The sequence below is a fragment of the Podarcis liolepis genome, assembly GCF_965112155.1.
Source record: "Podarcis liolepis genome assembly, chromosome: 10".
NCBI classification, from domain to species: domain Eukaryota; kingdom Metazoa; phylum Chordata; class Lepidosauria; order Squamata; family Lacertidae; genus Podarcis; species Podarcis liolepis.
The window spans coordinates 40955869-40976794 of NC_139562.1; the positions used below are offsets into that span (position 1 = coordinate 40955869).

At 40.9% G+C, this 20926-nt stretch overlaps 1 protein-coding gene across 1 annotated transcript in view; it reads right to left on the reverse strand.

The window, feature by feature from the left end:
* Positions 1-20926, reverse strand: part of OTOGL (otogelin like) — a gene marked incomplete at its 5' end in the record, with an annotated part of 85864 nt that overhangs the window by 18829 nt on the left and 46109 nt on the right. Inside the window, 17 exons of the mRNA XM_083464307.1 lie at positions 244-458; positions 1101-1290; positions 1944-2036; positions 2137-2160; positions 2476-2618; positions 2987-3164; positions 3424-5990; positions 7525-7604; positions 8069-8186; positions 9898-10176; positions 11350-11517; positions 11755-11781; positions 12649-12805; positions 14974-15090; positions 16893-17012; positions 19037-19183; positions 20428-20562. Coding sequence (XP_083320433.1) covers positions 244-458; positions 1101-1290; positions 1944-2036; positions 2137-2160; positions 2476-2618; positions 2987-3164; positions 3424-5990; positions 7525-7604; positions 8069-8186; positions 9898-10176; positions 11350-11517; positions 11755-11781; positions 12649-12805; positions 14974-15090; positions 16893-17012; positions 19037-19183; positions 20428-20562 — 4758 coding nt within the window. The remainder of the gene's footprint in view (positions 1-243; positions 459-1100; positions 1291-1943; positions 2037-2136; positions 2161-2475; positions 2619-2986; positions 3165-3423; positions 5991-7524; positions 7605-8068; positions 8187-9897; positions 10177-11349; positions 11518-11754; positions 11782-12648; positions 12806-14973; positions 15091-16892; positions 17013-19036; positions 19184-20427; positions 20563-20926) is intronic.

The following is a 20926-nucleotide window of genomic DNA, read 5'->3' on the forward strand; positions in this document are numbered from 1 at the left end:
CTGTCCACTCACAATACATTAGATGAGCACTTCTCTTAGTAAGCACTGGTAAGCAATTATCTTACAAAGAAAGTTAATCCTCTTCCTCCCCTCACAATTTCTAGAACAGTGCCCTCAGGTGATGAAACCATTAAAACCATTTCATAGGTATTCAAATTTAATTTACATGCTTTATATTAGCGTGCCCTGAATTGCTAGATATGATCGTCTAGAGACAGTGCTCGCTCCTTTGTATATACTTACTTTTTTGTGGCATGGGGCAAAAGCCCATCTATGTAAGAGTTCCATGCAGTATGTACAGTTATCTTCTGTACAGTTTCTTACAGGTCTCCTTGTTGTTAGATCAACGGATTTCTCAATTTCCCAACTCTTAATAAAAGCCTCAATTTCATCCACATTTGTAATTATGGTTCTATTTTGCATTTTCAGGTCATCCCCTGGATCGCCATTGCAGACACCTTAACAAATGAGCATAGAACATTTAATATGTTAGACAGTAAATTAAAAGGTTTGATTTATTCTGCAATAGGGAAAGAGCAATAGTGAAAGAGCTCAGAGCAGGCAGAAAAGCTAATCTCGATGTGTGGAATGATACAATCTAGTATAAATTTCCTTCACCATTAATGTAAATAGGCCCTGTTATGATCCAGTCATCTTCCGGTAGAGAGATACAAATAAGTCCTTTACTAACTACAGGCAACGACTATGTTGTGCAGGGGTTCTGTTCCCAACCCCAATGGGCCCCGCTCCACCCTCATACCACCCCCGTTCTTCCCTCTTCCGGGTCCAAAAGGAGCCATATGTTGGCGATTGTGCATCATTTGGACCTGCCTAAAATGGTCGCCACCTGTACTCTTCTTCTATGTTAACACAATCATTGGAAGTTGCTGCTGAACAAGACACAAGCTTTACCAGGAATACCAGTATCTGGGGTGGTGGGGTGAGTGAGAGAGACAGAGAGGCAGGCATCAGATCATGGATAAGACTTTTGGTTTTGGTTGGCAGGACACTGGATAGCAAGCATACTCAGTTAATTTTTTTAAAGAAATAAAACAGCTGTGGATCAAAATGAAGATATTGATTAGAAACCATGTTCTCACCACAAAGGCCTTCAGTCTTGGTAGATGTATTAGAATGAAAGCCATACTGGATATCTATAATGCCTGTGACATGAGCCCACTTAATGTTTATGCCAGCTGGCGTGTTGACTACATACATAGCACCAGTATCTTGAATACATAAACCATGTTTTGAGAAAGGCAAAGGCTGAATCATAGAATTCACGACCACCTAAAAATAAAGAAATTGAAAAAATTGCAGGATAACTGTATCTAGGTGAAACACCTCCATCTGCCTCAGCCTCATTTCTTCTTCTTTGTAAATAAATAGACATGGCCAATCAAAGCACATTTTTAATCACTTGCTTTCTACCATTTAGTTTGCCCCCTTGAGGCCGGGCTAGGAAAATAAATTATTTGTCAAGGAGATCTGGTCTCAAATCTCCCACATGATATCTAATTTGACCCTCTGAAGGCCAACCAATGGGGCAGCCTTAGGAGATATGACTTGCTTGTCATAATCCCAAATATCTAAATGCATGTTTGCAAATCTGGAATGACCGCTCCCCACTTAAAACGGGGGGCGCCCTTTGCGTGGACGCGTGCAGCCCCTAGATCTGGAGCGGCTCCAACAGCACAGGCTTGGCTTTGCCTTCCCGCAGGTGGGATACCTGGAGGTCTCCACCTACCTCAGTCAGTTGTCCAATCCCACCTGGGGGAAGCGTTGCCAAGGAGACCAGGCCAGGTAGGGGAGGGATTACCTGCCCACACAATAGAGGGAGGATCTTACCTAGGAATCCTCACTTGGGTTTTCCTATTTCTTTTACTTATCCACAATAGATTTCTAATAGTATTAGTCTTCACTGACTATTCCTCTTAACTCACCTTTCTTTCTAAACGATTGATAAGTACAATATGTGAAGGTGTTGTTACGTTAAGTTTCTTAAAACAAAGACCCGAAGCACTTCCAGGTGGAACCTTGAAAGAAAACAAACACAGAGAACGATATGGCACCATCAGCACTAATTGTAGTGTTCGCTTACAGATATATTAAAATCATATTTAGAAAAATACTCACTAGTCTTCTTATTGAATTGGCACTCTGAAAAATAGGTATAAACATGGGTTAGAATCACAGTTACATAAAGCAGTACAATTACAGCATTACGTAAGATCCATATTTCTAATACTACAGTTCTGCTAATTGGTCAATGAATAATCCATCCAGAATCCCTCACACAAGGATTGCACATTATCAGATCATAATACATAATAGAAAGAATGATCTCATTTATTTCTTACTAGAGATAATATTGATTTGCAAATTTCCTTTTAAAAGCACTATAAACAATTTTTTGTTGGTGGTGGAGGGGGAGTAACCCTTTTAATATTGCATAGTAGTACACAAGGTTCCTACCTGATTTGTAGGGCACCTTTCAATATGAGCAACAATAATTTCTGTGGGTAGCTTGACTAAAATATAGGACGCTACTTTATACAATGCCACGTTATTTCCATCAAATGTAATAATGCTCAGTTCAGACAGGACAGAACATTGACCTAGGAAAAAAGTGACATCTAATAACCAGCAATTCAGAGATTAATAATAATAATAATAATAATAATGACAAAGGAATTATTTTGCTAGGTTACTTCACATACTGAAATGCACAGAAAGTTCACTGAATAGAAAAATACTATTAAAAAAATGACAACTGTTCAGCAGTACAATCCTTATTACTCTGAAGTTAAACTGTGATGGTTACATTCAAGGAAGCTTGCATAGGATTTCCTGACATCCTTACATCATTTCCTAGGACTGCTTCATATATTATTAAGTCAATAGGCACATTCCTATGCAGCAGTAGAGTATATACTAAGAAGCATGTTACTTTTTCTTCACTGTATGTCAGGGATTTAGAACTTACAAGGACATTCCCATTCTGGACAGCAGCTGTCACTGTTTACTTGGACTGGCATCCCACGAAAACCACAGTCAGGCTTCTCCACAGTCTTATGGCAGTTCTTTGAGAGGTTGTACAGCATCCATCCCATATTAATGCACACGTACTGACTACATCTGTCTACTGGATCAAGATACCTTGGCTGTTTTATAATGGGGGGAGAATTGGGAGACATTAGCACCAGTCTTGATTTTATTCCATGAACCAAGATGCCCCTTCACCATACAAAAAAGGAAAGATAAACTCTAGAGAGTATGTCTGCATATTATGACGATAAAGATATTGTCTCTGAAGCAGCTTTGAAGAACAAAAAGAAATAATGTACAAATCAAAATAATAAATGGTCTAATAAAATTTTAGAATGTTAAGTAAATTAAATAAGTAGGTAAAAATGTCCTCACCGTGCATTCTGCGGATGTCGCAGATATTAATGTATGTATCATTGTGCCAAAGGAAGCATATTCTGCACCATCTGTAGTCACCATCTCCATTTCAGCCTTTGAAGTGTGGGCCCCTAATTGCTCTGCAGTTAAGTGAGTTGAATCTGCTATTGTGACATTCTGCAAGCTGGTTGTTCTCATTTCCTCGGGTTCAGCCACACTATAGTAAGGCCTAATTGATTTTGGTGGTGGAGCTCTAGACCACTCAGATAATGTTACATCTATCAGATCGTCTGAGAGAGAGACTGGTTTCACCGAAGCCCTTCTGCTTTCACTGATAGCCAGAGTCATCTGAGTGGGAAGCAGCGAAGATTCCTCAGTGCTTGTGTACTTAGTGACTTTTTCTTGTATTTCTGAGGTCTGGTTACTTTCTGAGGCATAAGCGGTCACATTTCGAAGTTCTGTAGCATGTGTCGCTCCCAGCTCTATCCAACCTGAGGTAGTCCCTTCATCCATTTTAATGGGTATAGTTCTGAAGGCTTCTGTGGAAGGTTTGGGTGTAAACAAAGTAAAGTTTGGAGTATGTGTAAGTGTTTGGGAGGTAGTAGGAATTGGGAATGACGTAGTAGCAGTGTGGTGTTCAAAACCAATAGGATAGAGTTCAGTGACTAGAGCAGTTTTGCTAGGAACTATCGTGCCTGTAGAGGAAGGTAGTAAACTTACTGGTGGGCTAAGGGTATACTTTTCAGTGACATTTGTTGGGGTTGATGTCATATTCCCAAGAGCACCCATGGTAAATGCTGGCTCTGAAGACTGAGTACTGATTGCACTGGGTAATGAAGATAACGTTCTACCATCCACTGAAGAGGAACTCCTTGTTCCTAAAAATAGCATGGGCATATCAGAGGCCTCCAGAGGAGGCAAAGATGAAGCATTTATTGTGGAAATAGTTGGACTTAAAGTTGACAAAGCTGAAGGAGAAGCTGCAGGGTAAGAACCCGGGCTTGTTGAGGTAGGATGTTCACCAACTGGCATTTGTATGAGAGTGCGAGCTGGCATCACAGCAGAAGTTATGCCAGTTGTGGGAATCACTGATGAGCTTTCAGAATAAGAGGCTGAGACAGAAGAAGTTTTTTGTAACACTGTAAGTAATGTGGATGAACTTGTGAAAGCAGATAGATGTCCTGGAAGCACTGCAGAAGTGGTGAAACTACTCACACTTCTAAGAGTAGAATCAGTTTTTAATCCTGTGTGTGGTCCAACTGAATGCACACTTGTTTTCGGAGTCATTTGTGTTGTATCATATAAAATACTCGTAGGTAACAAAGGGGTTCTACTTGGTAAAGCTCTGGTGCCAGCAAACTCTAATGAACTTACAGAATCAGTTGGCACTGGAGATGAACCAATGTGCAATGCATGCTTGCTTTCTGTTGAAACTGTTTTTGTTTCAAGGGACTGGGAGGTCTGAGGAACGTCTGGAAGCGAAGCAGTGGAATGTCCTATATGAAAGCTCTTTGAGATAATTGTAACTTCCCCAGTTGCTTTGGACATTTGAGACGTAACTGGAGGAGACATCAGTGTAGATGTCACTTGGGGACTCAATGAAGACCGCATGGTTGTAGGGCTTGGTGAAGCAGCTGAGGATGGTGTTGTAGTAGAAAAATGCTTTGTGGTTAAGGGAACAGTGTGTTCAGAAGGTGTTATAAGTGCTTCTGGTGATGATGGAGATGTAGGCAGCAGCACTTCTGAGTCAGGTCGAGTTGTCATTGAGCCTGAAACTGGTATGCTATAAGGAGGACTTGAAGAAAAGGCAGTTAATCTAGATGCCGATAAGGGAATTTGAGTTGTTGTAAGCACAGGCAAATGAGTCAAACGAATAGTTGGCTCGGACATAGTAGACCTGGTTCTTGAAGTCACAGTAAGCATTTCTGTTAATGGTGAACCTGAAAACAGACTTGAACGAGATGTTCTTTCAGTTGATAAAGATGGCTGTGGTGTTCCTGCTACGAAAACCTCAGACTTGATTGTGGAAGGACCTCCACTCATTAAGATGCTTGTAGGTGTTTTAGCAGAGGCAAATTCTTGTCCAGCAGCTGATGCAGCAGATTTCAATGGTATAGGTGATGTGGATATTAAAGGAAAGGCAGACAGTGATGGTTCAGCTGTTGTTGCAGTGAGCAATGATATAAAAGATATAGGATTTGTGGTGTAGGGTGTCACCTTTGCTGTAACTGCTGTGGCTTCTTTAGTGGTTGGGAGAGCTGTTGGGGATATAGGTGCAAGTAGCACAGAGGGTGTTGTAGTGATGTAACTACCTTCAGAAGAGTGCTCTGGAACTGATAACAGTGTTGCAGAATGAAGATCCGTAACTATTTTCTCTGTAGTTTGTCCTCCAAATGTCCCCACTCTCTCAGTTGCCATTTGGGTAGTTAGATTAATATATGTTGTCTCAACCACTTCAGTGACAAGCACAGGAAGCATATGAGGAAATGTTTGTGCCGTGTCCACTGTATGGGGGCTTAATACGGTGGGCCTTGTTCTCAGTGGCGTTGCTGTCGTTGACGCTTCTGTGGCTTTCACAGGTATGCCTGTAAAAAGAGCATGCTTCAGTATTATTCCATAGTAATGAAAGGAAGGGAAGCAGGAAGCAATCTAGATTCAGGCTCTCCAGCTTGAACAAGTAGAAGTAGAAGAAGAAGAGTTTGGATTTGATATCCCGCTTTATCACTTCCCAAAGGAGTCTCAAAGCAGCTAACATTCTCCTTTCCCTTCCTCCCCCACAACAAAGACTCTGTGAGGTGAGTGGGGCTGAGAGACTTCAGAGAAGTGTGACTGGCCCAAGGTCACCCAGCAGCTGCATGTGGAGGAGCGGGGACGCGAACCCAGTTCCCTAGATTACGAATCTACCGCTCTTAACCACTACGCCACAATACAGTGGTGCCCCGCAAGACGAATGCCTCGCAAGACGAAAAACTCGCTAGACGAAGGAGTTTTCCATTTTTTGAGTCGTTCCGCAAGACTAATTTCTCTATGGGCTTGCTTCGCAAGACGAAACGTCTTGCGAGTTCTTGCGAGTTTGTTTCCTTTTTCTTAAAGCCGCTAAGCCGCTAAGCCATTAATAGCCGCTAAGCCGCTAAGCCGTTAATAGCCGCTAAGCTGCTAAGCCGCTAATAGCCGTGCTTCGCAAGACGAAAAAACCGCAAGACGAAGAGACTCGCGGAACGGATTAATTTCGTCTTGCGAGGCACCACTGTAGTAGATTTTGCTGCTTTGCTTAAAAAAATTATTGTACAAGAAACAATGAGGTCTATTTAAAGAGTTGCATCCCACAGTTTCGTTCGAGAACAAAGCATTTCATAAACATTTTTTTAAAAATATGCAGCCAATACACACACATACACAATCAGCTTTACTGTTACTTATTCACATATAAGAGGTGATCTTTCACTTCTACAATTAATAGTCCAATCTTATATGTTTGCCAAGAAATCCCAGTCAGTTTAGTGGGTCCTGCTCCTGAGGCAACGCTGCATAGGATTGCTTCTCCAGAAATATATTAATAAAAACAAGTGGGGCCTGCAATAAAATGTAACCAGGATGGTGCCGTGCTCATGTTCATTATTCCAGCCAAACATCCATGCCTATTCCATCCCCCACCTTCCAAAAGACAGTCAGCAGTCCATGTCTACTCAGCACACTTAGTCTGCATTGAGCTGTTTGAGGATTTTTGCCTCCATAGGGTTCCCCCATCACCACAAAGATGTTCGTGGGGCTTATGCAAAATTTTCCCTAGTTTCCCCTAGTGGACTGAACCCTCCCTCCTGTTCATGGACAAGCCATTTTGGCTACATGAGAAGCAACACTCAGAAAACTGAGTTTGCTATTGGTATATTTGCTTATTTTAAACTTTCAGATATATATCAGTAAAAATGTATTTTTCATAGGCTGCACTAAGTGACTTATACCTTTAAATTTACTGTAGTATAATATAACACCTTTAAAGTTATTGATGCAAAGACTAACTTTATATCAAAATAGCTTGTATGTTGGATTATATTGGTGATAAACATTACATACTACAGTATTCTAACAATCTACTCAAAAGATATAGGAGACACTTACAGTCTTCTGGATAAACACATTTAAGTGTGACTTCATCAAGAATCATATCTTTGGGACAGTATGGTAAGCATCCTTCAACCCTAAAAGGTTCAAGGAAAACAACAACAACACAATAATTCTTTTGTAGTCATTTCAAAAAGGTAAGAAGCTTAAAGTTTGCACGGGTGCTCCATATAATACAAAATGCATGACTCAAAATGAAAATGGTTGAAAACTAGTCTCTGTTTCAATACTTGAATTCTATACTTCAGCTCTGAACAAGGCATCCTTTGCTGATGACAATGGAAGATATTGTCTGACAATTTCTAGGAACTTCAAAAAACACACTGGTGGAAAACATAAGCAAGTTTCTAATGTAAGCAGAACTCAAGTCCTCTTCAAATGTTACTTAATTCCCAAGGATGCTACTCAGAAAGATATATTTTTCTGAATACGGAACTTAATGAGCCGTAATTGGTCAAACAGGCAAATGTGGCAACATGGTAGAAAATAATATCCCAAGATTAGTATGTTAATTATTACATGAAATATTAATTATACTCACGGTGGAAGAAATTTACATGCTACTCCTTCAGGGTCACTGCATGTTTTAACACAAGGACTTGTACAAGGTTCATATCTCCATTCACACATCCTCCTATAAGGTACTGCTGTATGGAGTTCTGAGAAACAACAAACGCATCAGATTGGGCACATGGGTGTAAACATTAACTATATCTGAACACCCACAAGGAAACTGAAGGTGGAGTCCACTCTATGGAGGACAATGGAGTACATATTCCCAGTGCCGCCACCCTCTTTGTACGTGTTGGTTTTCTTCTTCTTCTGGAGACAGATTGTGCCTACACTGAGTGATACAACAGAAACAGATAACTGTTATATTATTAATATCTGCCTGTTTCTATTGCATATCATTTGAGACAGTCTTTTCTTCTCCTTCACCATTTGAACACTGAAGAAACATGTGTGACAGGAAAGTTGGGTCAAGGGAGTAAGACAGAGGAAGGGAGGCAAAGGCTGGGCATTCAACAACAAATTGCCCTGTGAGACGGATCCCAATGAATTGTTAAATTTTTAATACAGTGATGCTAGTTATGTATTTTTGTTACTTGTAAGTCACCTTGGAAGGATTTGTGACTTGAAAGGTGGGATACAAATAAGAGGAAAAATTAGGATCACTGCTGAGTATTTCCATACAATAGGTGCAGTAGAATATCTATCTAATCTATAAATTGTCTTTCCAGCTTAATAACCCTTAAGATAATATATGTGAAAATCATGACAACACTAATTAAAAGTAGAACATAAAACAACAGCACGAAAGCAGAGGTCGTAGCACAAAAGAGGCAGCATAAAATCAATGCAGACACAAAGACCAGCAAATGCCTGGGGGAAAATCTGAAATCTTGACACCAGTTGTGTATAAATGAAGGCTGTCTGGAGATCTCTTTGCATGGAAGAAGTTCATCCTAATTCTTAAGCTGGTAACAGCAAAATGAGGATACTTTAGGGTTTCTTTCAGGGTGACCTGATTCGTGGACCCCTGTGTAGAGTTATGGTTCAGTTTTCACACACGTCTGAATTTTGCAATACAATTGCAATTCTCAGCTCAATACAATTCTCAGCTAAGCAAAATCTACCAAAAGGTGTTTAAAAAATAAAGTGGTTGTCGTGCTTTCTTAACAAGTTAAAATCACACATATGGAAGCACAATGGAATGGGTTTGCAAATGAACACATAAAAACTGAGGCTGGCTGCAGATTGACTGATTTGTCCATTCTGAAGTTACAATGTAACTGCTGCTATTATAAATCTTGAAAATGATATATCTGCAGCATTCCACACTGTCAGGGACTGGACAGAGGAGGAATGGTGGAGACTGCCTCCCCAGTCTGAACTTTCCAGAGAAGAGGAAGACAGTATAGATTTACAACAGTAGTTTGATGAGGTCACAGCTCAGAGGTAGATGAGGGGCAAAGTTGGGAAATAATGGGAGAAGAGGAGGGGGAGGCAGAGCCTGAGCAGCTGGCTGACACGTTATCACTAGAAAGCATTCCAGATCCCCATTCTCCCAGAACCCGGCAAGCATTGAAAGTAGGAGAGCAAAGGGCTCAGAGACAAATGACCCTAAGCAGCCACCATAAGGAGGGTGGTGCTGTTGACGATTGAGGAGAGAAGAGAGGTGGAGATTACTCAGAGCAACATCATTACTCCAAAAGGCAGCATTCCTAAGCCTCTCTCTGTGGATATTCAATAAAATACATTGGTAAGAGCCTTCCTTGTCTATCTATTCCTGGCAGCCTACCATGGGGGGGATCGGATTCCCTGACGCCTGACACACACACATTGCTCCCAGGAACATGTACCACTCACCCTCTATGTTGAAACTGCTTGAACGTTTGAATTCTTCAGAATCATCAAACTTTGATACTTTCACAGAAGATGCTCTGAGTATGATAAAGAAACCTTTCTTGCTATGTAGTTCGAATGCACTGTAGCCTGGGATCCAAAGGCCTTGATGATGGAAAAAAGTTGCTCTTCTACGAAACAAGGAACTTGCCTCCCACTGTTCTAAGGATATGCTTTCATCATCATGGACATATAGAAAGTAGTTTGGCCTTTCAGCAGACTCAAGAGAAACCAGAGATGGAGCTGCCACAAATTAAATCCACAGCAATATATTAATAAGATTTCACCACCAAAATCAAATGGTTCATATGGTGATACTTCCGTTAAAAATCTGTTCAGTGGCAAACTAGTCCTGGCAAGGTTACATTAAAATTCTGCTAACGGTATTTTAAAATGGCTTCTTTTCATAGTGATTATTCCTGTTCTTGGCCTACATTAACTATGGCTGAACATCAAGTGAAATCTTATACATGTCTACTTAAAAGATAGGCTTATTGAACTCCATGGTATTCACTGGTGCCTATTCCCAGGAAAATGCGCATAGGTTTGTAGCCTGATACTTTGAATCTGATTAATATAAAATAAGAGTCCATTAATAACTCTGGGTGTTTATCCTACAGAACTACAGCAAGGAACCTATAAGAAGTAATATTTTCTGAAATGTATGGCTGCATCTGAATGTTTCAGGGCAACTCAGTCTAGAAATTCAAGGATGAAAGTAAAATGATAATTGTAGGCATTTATTTTAGACGCGGGTGGCGCTCTGGGTTAAACTACAGAGCTTAGGACTTGCCGATCAGAAGGTTGGCGGTTCGAATCCCTGCAACGGGGTGAGCTCCCATTGCTCGGTCCCTACTCCTGCCAACCTAGCAGTTTGAAAGCACGTCAAAGTGCAAGTAGATAAATAGGTACCGCTCCAGTGGGAAGGTAAACAGCGTTTCCGTGCGCTACTCTGGTTTGCCAGAAGCAGCTTAGTCATGCTGGGCACATGACCCAGAAGCTGTACGCCGGCTCCCTCAGCCAATAAAGCGAGATGAGCGCCGCAACCCCAGAGTCGGTCACGACTAGATCTAATGGTCAGGGGTCTCTTTACCATTACTATTTTAGACTACTTTTTTTAAAAAAAGAACTAAGCTGAGATGTTTCCGGTTAACTTTAAGATGCTATCAAGCATTTCTCCTAAATCAAGGGAGAAAGGACTTGTACACTGATAAAGTAAAAATAAATAAAACAAAAATATTAATGATTAAAAATACTAAAGCCTTTGTTTCTCTTACAACTCTTGTCTTCATGTCTATCACAAATAGATTTTGTAAAAGATAATGAAAAAGTATTCTCTGATACATAAAGATTAACATTTTTTCAACTCTGAAAACTTGAGATTTAATTACATGAAATACTGAAGATAGGACTCACATAGTATTTTATCTTTGAAAAGTCCTGGAGTTAGCATAAAATTAAAATACACATTCCCACTGACACTGCTTCTTGGCAAAGGAAAGATATTTTTGCTGGTGACATTGACTCCTATAACAGTGTCATTCTGACCATAGCTGGCTAAAATAAATGGTCCTTCCCCAAGTCCTGGAGGAAGAAAAATGACAGTCAGATGTTAAATGATAGCAAGAGAAACAAGCAACTCAAAACACTGATGTTTCTTTTTATTGATGGTTGTGTAAACCTTCTTGTGACCATGTATGGTGAAAACTAGTCTATAAATACTTGGAACTACCATCACTACTACAGCAGTGTTTTGGGAGAATCTATATATCCAATATATTACTATTATTTATTTTTAAAGCTCACAGAAATGCTACGTACCTTGGTTGTAATAATCACAGTCATAAGCTGAAAGAAGGAACAGGCATACCATTTAATGACATGCATAACAACTCAGAGAATTAGAGAATTTGTGATTGCCAGTAACAACAAGACAAGGTCACATAGCCAAGCACTAAATTCTGATTCACAAAACTCAGTCTTCTGTTCTTTTACTTATAACCTGCATTTTCCTTTGATTTTATTATTAGTAAAGAAATTAGTGTCACTCTTTTGAAGACCTAACCTTAACTGCAGTTTCTGAGATATGTTTTTTCTGCACTGCAGAACAACAACAAAAAACCTTAAAAATGTGTTTGTACATTCACTGATTATTGGTTTTTTTGCAGCAGCAGTCAACTAATAAATTGCTAGCTTAAGAAGAGTAGAATACAAAAGTAACATAATGTATACACAGGCAGATAATATATACAAATAGTTACTCAGGTAGGATTTCATCTGGTATTATAATTGAAATCAATGGTCTACTCCAAGTATGCCCAACACTGAATATTGCTTATAGTTGTAAAAAGGTACAACTTTTAACATAAGGTCCATCTGTAAAAATTCAGACCAGAATTACTACTTCTTTTTAAGAATGGCAAACTGCCACATGGTGGATCTTACTTGGACGTGCTTGGAGTCTTGGAAGCTTAACTACTCTACATTCTCCTACTAATGGACCTTAAGCTTGTTTGGTGTAGAACAGCACAGGGGAGCATAGCTATTGTTTACCCTTGAATTACTTCTGTGCAACCATATCTGGTATCAACCCACTAGTTACCAGCATTTGCACAGGAAACATTGCTGTACTAGAAATCAGTTAAAGAAAGTATGGAATAATCTGCTTTCCAGAGATTATGCTTGATGGCATAATGAATAGCAAAACATACGTACGACAGAGAGATGGAGATCGCCAGTGAATTACTGCACCCTGCTGGCAGCATTTGTGAGCATAAGCTGCAATACTTGTGCACAGACATTCACAGTCTCCGCCAAGATTACAATTGCAAGTATCTGTATGGCAGTTTTTGACGAATGATGTCACATCAATCTGAAAAATACGGAGAAAGTCAGATTCAGAGTAGCAGAGGAGGGAAATGAGGGGATCTGCTGAAATGAAATTGTTGTGAGAGGTTACTGAAAACAATTATGGAAAGAGGCCCAGGTAAATTGTACACCACAGAGTGGTGGTCATTCTAAATGGAGTCAACTTTCACAAACCTAAGGATAAAACAAGTAAAGAAGCCATTTAATGGGCATATTGATGAAAGTGTAGAAACAAGCAGCAAACATTGATTTAAGGACACCAGGAGCACAAAACCAGCCAGAGAGAGTAAGATGTTAGATGACAAAGATGCAAAGGACTCCTCGATGAGAACAAGAAAACTGATTGACCCTTTGCTTCAGCCTTCGCAGCACAATATGTTAAACAAATAGTCACAGGTGAACTATTATTTTCAAGGAGGAGATCTGTCTCACAAAGAAGCGACAAAGAGTACAGCTTTAAACTGACAAATTCAGAATAATCATTTATCCAGGGTTGGAAAGCAGGAGTTCTTTTAAAAACTCAAATACAAAATTCCTGCTTGTTTAATGAAAACGTGCACATTATTATTAAAATTGGCGTCCTTACTAGAAGATGGGTAGTCAGGAAACCTAACTCCAGTTTTTGTTTTTGTTTTAAGGACCTGGGAAATTATAGACCTGTCAACCTAACATTTGTCCTCAAAAATGGGTAGAAAACATGAAATTTAGAAGTCTGAAAAACTATGAGAAAACTAGCTTAGCTGACGATGCACTTTTGAGAAACAAAGCATGCATGTGGAAGTTTGACATTTGCTTTGAGATTAAATGGAAACCAGAAGTGGATAAAATAAATCTGACTACCAAAAGTGGTTCAAACACTGTTGTAGCAGCAGTGCAATTAAGAACAGCAATAATAATGGCATAAACTCATACTGAATTAAAGTAACTTTTGGGGGCTAGACTGTCTGTAAAGAGAAATGTTATTACCAAGCAAAGAATGACCATGCTCTTCAGTTATAAAGCAAATGCTGCCATCTACTGTATTGATTGGCTATGCAGCTGAAACTAACATGCCTGTCAAATCCAGCCAGCAGCTCATCCCATCTGCTTATTGTCATCTTAGCATGATATCACCATCACCTTTGAGTTGTGCTTTCCCAATTTCCTGGGTCATCTTTTCAGTTAGGCCAGAACACTATTCATTTTGTACATTTGTATATCCCCCCTCCTTTAAAGGCAGCCTACAATAATGCTCCAGAAACATAATGGTAATCGTGATGTGAACTTGGGAAGTAAACAGTGGGAAAATGGAACTGATGGTTAGTGATGGGCTTCTGGTAACTTCCCCAGGTATGCTTCCTGGATAATACAGGCCTCCTTGTTCCATGTTCCATGGTGCAGTTTGGTATCTCCCTGTGTCAGTTTCTTCATTCAATCCTAGACACAGAAACCAGAACCTACCAACAGATTACAAGAGCCAATAGCAGCCTGCTAATAATACATTGTATGTACAATTCAGTAGTGATAAGACAAGGAGTGTGAGATGGCAGCTTGCTGGCCAGAAAGGAAAAGGACAGGAACATTTCAAACCCAAACAACAAATATCTTGGAACTGTACATCTTTTCAATAAAATGTTTTGGAGCTACCCTGCTTTTGATATGCTGCTCTTGAAAGGAGAAGGCCACAAGTTTCAAAGACTTCAGGTGGGGACTACTAAGCCCAAACTGGAAGGATATGGCTTGTTCCCCTGTAGCATCTGCTAAGTAGATTCCTAGAACAGAGCCCGGGGACATTATGTGGTGTGGTGGCTCCCTTGCCCTTCAAATGAGCAGCTGCTCATCTTGTGGACCAGGACTGAGCCAACAAACTTTGCTGCCTGAGACAGTCTCCCCATACAGAAGCAAATCAGATTGGAAGCAGAATCTTACTTCAACCTCTGGCAGTGTCTTCTGCTTAACCTGAGGGCAGCAACTGCAGGATGCATGGTACACACAGCTCTGTAGCACGATTGCTTGACACTGATCATCACCCTCCGCACCTCGCCATCTGGTGCCTGAAGCAGGTGCCTAACAGCAGGGATAACTAAGCCTGTTATGAGCCAGGTGTTAGTGCCACAGCAACTCTTACATTTGGCAAGCAGAGATCCAGAGCAAAGATGTGCTTTCTAGATAGCTTAGGAAATATATACTTACCACATTGCGACAGGGGGCAAAAATATCACTGTACAAAACTGAACATTCCTTTTTGGCATAAGGGAACTTGCTCTGATGTACTTCACATGGTTTTATGGTCTCATTTGGGCTAGCACACTGAAATCACAAGCACTTGTTAATAACTTTGGGTACATTACACATTTGTTGCACTGCAAACCCCTTTAGAAACGCCCACCAATCTGCCCCCAGTCTCTGAAATAAGACCCTGGCATTCCATGTTTTTGTTCTCTTTTCTCCTAAACCTCACACTTTCCTTACAGCTGAAAATATTAAGCTAGAATGGATCCTTCTTTATTGTTTGTTTTTTTAAAAAAACCTCATGTCCCCCCCCCCATCCTTTTTGGCAAACAACATGTTTTCTTTATCACACATCATCACTGTTTCCACAGCAGCCATCTGTAAATCATAAACAGAGCATTGTTTATCCAATGTACCATTTAGTTTAAACTTTAGTGCTCTGGCAATAAGGACAAAGAGTCCATAACTTTAAATGAATAAGTTTGAATTCTGCAGGTGACAAAAGGATTTAATTGCAACTGCCAGCTTAACATTTTGGAATATGATTTTTTTGGGTTAATATGGATGGTTTTAACAACAACTGTAATTAATTTTAAAAGTTTATATGAAGAAGCAACAGTAGAAATAAATTAATTCAGGGATAGTAGAGGGACACAAACCACAAAAACCATCAACATTAGTGGAAAACAACAACTCTCCTAAGCTTTTTAAGGAAAGGCGGGGAGCAGAGTGGGAGAGATGTTATCGGTAACATATACAAAGAGCCACACGCAAAACAATTTTGTACACAAATATTGGGTGCCATTCACTCAGAGTAGACCCACTGAAATTAACAGAACTACTTTAGACATGTTGATCAATTTCAATGGGTCTAATCTGAGTAAAAATACCACCTATTATGTATATACCATATAAACACCATGATGTATTGCAGATGTCTATGTTTTATTTCCCTGGGTATACAGAAGGCAACTCCTTCCCTGGAGATTGCTGCTTCTAGTCATGTATTAAAACAGACGTGTGCATATTTGTCAGATGTTGCCGAAGTACATGCATTATACACAGGGTGTTTTTTTTTTTAATCTATTAGTGGCATTCATGTAGGGAATAATCTTATATGAAGCAGCCCTCAGATGGAGCAGTAAAGATGGTGAGAAAAAGCAGAGGATGGAAAATTAGTCAGAGCATTTGTAATCTGATGTGGCAGCACAGGAGCAGGGGGGGGCCAAGGTCATTGCACTTTTGAATTGCAACAGCAAAGGCGGGAAGTCATGGGGAAGAAATGCCTGCATGCTCTCAAGCAGCTGTGCTTCAGCAAAATAGGAGATGTTACATTGAGCTACGTGACTACAGTCTGGGGGGGGGGGGGAACAAAGCAGGAAATAAATTTTAAACATTGTCATACAAGCTATTTGGCCTATAGCACAGTAAATGTAAGCACTTTTGTGTACCATATACACAAACAGAAACTCTTAACGGGTTTCACTGTGATGCTCTTGTCATCCTCTTTGTCTTGTGCCGATGAAACAAAAGCCTTTCTAGGTACTAGAGTAGGGGTGGTTAGCCTGGGGCCCTCCTGATGTGGCTGGAATATACAAATTCCTTCCTCAATGGAAGCTGCAGTCCCATCAGCTTCCATGGGGCCAAGATGCATTGCATCTCCTTTCGTATTGGCAACCATGTGGAACAGTGGAAATAAGGTGAATGTGCAGAAGTATGAGAAATGGTTGGCGACAGGACAGGGAGCTACCACACCCAGAACCTGTCAAATTGATGGCCTACTAGTTGCTGGTTTAATGGTAATGCTGCTCCTACATTTCTTACACCCTCACCATCAGTTGCCTGTTTATTTTCAAAATGAATGGATATATCATGCTTACCTGTCCTATTTCCCAGCTCTCTCCAAAGACTTGAGCATTTCTTACTTCCATGTTGCTGGATGTAGTCAGGTCATTTGAAGTGAATTTATCAAAATTGCCACATAAACCAGCCAGTTTACCCTAGAATTAAAACAGGATGATATATTTATTGATTATTTTCAATCAAAATAGTCAAATCAATCAAAATACAGTATCAAGATGAATACACACACACACACACACATTTGTGTTTCTCCATACAGCCTGACTGAACACCATCTCAGGACATAATATATGTCTTCATTTTAAAGACTTCTATGCACTGATTATAGAAACACACTTCAATAAAAATGCTATGCTCGGTAGAAAATATTTGAAGTTGCTTTTGCTGAGGTACCGGTAAATAAGACAAGCTTCCATCCAGTTACTGACCCAGCTTTTCACCTCACAGCAGGATGGTATGCTCATCTTTGGCAGTGGATGGGGGGAGATTTTGAGCAGCCCCAGTCAGAATGGAGGAGACGCTTTAGTTCTCTCTCTCTTTTTCTCTCTCTCTCTCTTTCTCTTTCTCTCTCTCTCTCTCTCTCTCTCTCACACACACACACACACACACACACCTGGAGCTGTCCTTTTCCCCAATTTGCAATGAGACAGCATAGCCCATATCCTTCCACAACCTTTTCTGACAAATAGAACCACATTTGAGTCTACAGAAACCAGAGCACTGGACCTCTAGAGCATCCCCTTCTTATGGAACCCTTGTTAATGTAGAACACTCTGAAAATGTTGACAAAAGTCAGTAGCAATCACTATATTGTGAGGAAATATAGCTGGCAACTTGAAATAGACCTACCACAGGGCAGGGAATCTCAGGCTTTGTGGCCAAACAAGTCCCTCCAACCTCTCTATGTCAGTGTTTCCCAACCTTTTTTGGGCAAAGGCACACTTGTTTCATGAAAAAAATCTCGAGGCACACCACCAGGCCAGATGGGGAAAGGTCACTTTTTACTTATGTAAAAAAAAATAAAAAAATAGTAACAGCATAGAAGGTAATGGTTAGGCTAGCATCCCTCTTCCAAATATGCTAGGTTTTTATTTGCAGGGACTGTTCTACATGGGAAAGCATTCAGCACTGTCATTTTCCCATCTGCCATCTGAATTGGTACTATTCTGGGTCAGCTTACTCTGCTGCATGTGTAGATGAAAATGGCACCAAGTGTGGGGGAGGGGGCAGAACAGGTTTCAGATACAGGATATTAAGCATACACGTACTTCAGATTGAACTGGTTGCTTGCTTTGCAAGTTTTCATTTCCCAAATGACTGCCTTGGCAAGCGCAATACCTACCAGGCTCAACGCCGGTCTCACGCTGCCGCTTCCCGCGCTCTCAAGGACCCGGGAGGAGGAAGGCGTGAAGGGAATCCCGAAGGCGCGAAAACCTCGCGCATGCGCAGGCCTTCCACCTGCGACAGCCCAGTAGGCCGGCCGAAGCGAGCGGCGATGGGATGTGGGAGCTCGCTCGCTCGCCGCCCCGCGTGTGCCTATGTGGGGCACGTTACAGCCCCGTGACGTCAGCGCCACGCAGGCAGCCAGGCAGGCAGACGGTGAGAGCCCCGCGCTGGGCGGCCTCTCCTCGCCGCCGCCGCCCCGCCTCTCGCCGCCCGACTCGCCCGCCTCCCTCCCACGGCACACCAGGCAACGTCTCGCGGCACACTAGTGTGCCGCGGAACACCGGTTGGGAAACACTGCTCTATGTGACCCATGAGATTCTCCACAGGCCACACCCTCACATTAGCCACCTCCCTCTCCCCAGACCACACCCCTCACCAGTCCTGCTTCACCCCACTTTTGTCTGGATGGAATGTGTCCCTGAACTCAGACAGTGCCTCTTGTTTGCCTGGTGAGGGGGCAGAGAGGGGTCTGTAAGTGTGCTAGCCTGTTGTGCAAAGATAAATGTTATACTTGCTGCTCTGCTCCCTATTGGCATGTGGTACCTGAAAGGTTTGCCCCAGTGGGAATACACCCGTGGTCTGAAAAGGATGCTCTATCTCTGACTTACTGTGCAATTTATATCAATCAAGAATCTATTTGTTGAATTAACAAATTGTTTCCTATAAAAACTCTGATGCTGCAAAATATAAGCCACCCAATCTCATATCCATTCACCTTCCATCGAACCCCCACTTTGATGTGCATTGTTGTCTTCCTATCCCATAGTATTGTGATCTCCTGGTCTGGAAAGTGCACTGCTGTATAATATCCAGCCTTCCAAAGCTGATACTTGGTTGTGACTTCATGTCTCCTCCGCATCCTCTGTGAAAAATATTATATTTGTAAAAAGGCCAATAAGATCAGCTTTCCACAGATATCCAAGCCAGAGTACTAAAATGAATTCATTAAAATGTCTGAATATCATTATTCAGAACCCAGGAGACATTGTTCCTTGAAGCCAAATTGAGGCATATTTTCTGGAAATAGTTTTGATAGCTTCTATCTCCAAACAGAAATCTCCAAACTATTTCCAGAAATATCTTTGATTCTTCATTAGGCCAAACCCTTGCAAAGGTACTTTACCATATAATTTTCATGAGGTGCATGGTTACTTTCAATGCAGCCTAACATAATAAAAATTTGTACTAACCACAACCATGATCTAGATAACAAGTTGATCAGTTTCGCTTCCCTGGAGGGCTTTGGTCTTGTGTTGCTTTAAAAGCAATTGCCACATTCCAGTTCTCTATTACACAACAAGGAACTAAAAAGTTTCAAAAGCTTTCTATGATACCGCACACAGGTATCCTCTTAAATTCAGGATATGTGCACAAGCCTTTGGCTCTACCTGAAACAGCCATCCGGATTGTGGCCAACATAACGGAGATCCACTGTAAACTAAAGTTGTGCTAGATGTGGTGAACGAATGAAGTTCCAGTGCATAGGGGCACAATGTTTAGCACATGGAGGTGATGAGTAAATTACTTTGCCATATGAAAAGTTGATGTGAAAACTGGGTCATTAGACTGTCAGTTTTTTTAGCCTAAATAGGTTGCTTTAAACAGAGGCTTTTCAAGAATAATTATAGTAGGTTTGGCTCTCTCATATCCCTGGAGAAGGAGAAGCCACATTTGCTAGACATTTTCCTACCACAGATATATTCCTTTGGTCATCTGTTGACATCTCTTTGGGCATGACTACATTGACATTTCTCCTAGGCTTATGACCAGTGTGGTTTTATTTTTAAGCTTTCTTCTTTCAATTGAAACTTATATTGCGTTGTATGATGGAGGTCTTCCCTCAGAAACCCCATGGGATGGGAACTAAAAAGCTGAACAATACCATGGTTTCAAAAAAGTTCAGTGATGTCCAGCAGGATGCTAATTGAACAGAGGTCCATGTGGGGGTGGGGGGAACAAGGAAAATGACGTTTTAGTTGCTGTTATGTGGGTTGGGCTTTTTTCCCTTACATTATTATTTGTTTAGACAAGTTGCATTTTAGTTAGCAAGTTGTACTGTGCTTCAGTGAGTAAAGGGCGTGTCAGAAAAGGGAAAACAGAACTTACCTGTATGGCTAGGGGGTCGTTGAAAAAAATCTCAGCGTCTCCAACAGAGATAAAGACACTTTTTGAACACACAATGTGGTTATCAAAGCACTTTTTGTTCTGAATGATTATAGATAAGTTTGAACTATCTACACCCTGTAAAAGAGAAAGGATTATTGTGAACAAACACGGTTATACATCACTGCAGCAGGCGCATGACAAAACTACAGGCTATGTGTCAGATACTGCATGTGATTCCCTTAACTGGACTCCAGCTGCCTTGGGCTGTTTCTGGTTCAGCCTGAGTTAACACTGTTTTAAATCAAGTTATGTCAGGTCGACCTAGATATAAACTGAGATAAACCAGAATGCAGCCCAAGGAACAGATGTTACCCATTCGGCTGCATAATGTATAAGTGGTCCATGTCACAGTACAACTCGAGTTGGCTGGAATGAAGTGACTTGGGATGACTGAAAACACCATTCCCATCTTGAAGACTGAATTTGTCAGCCAACACTC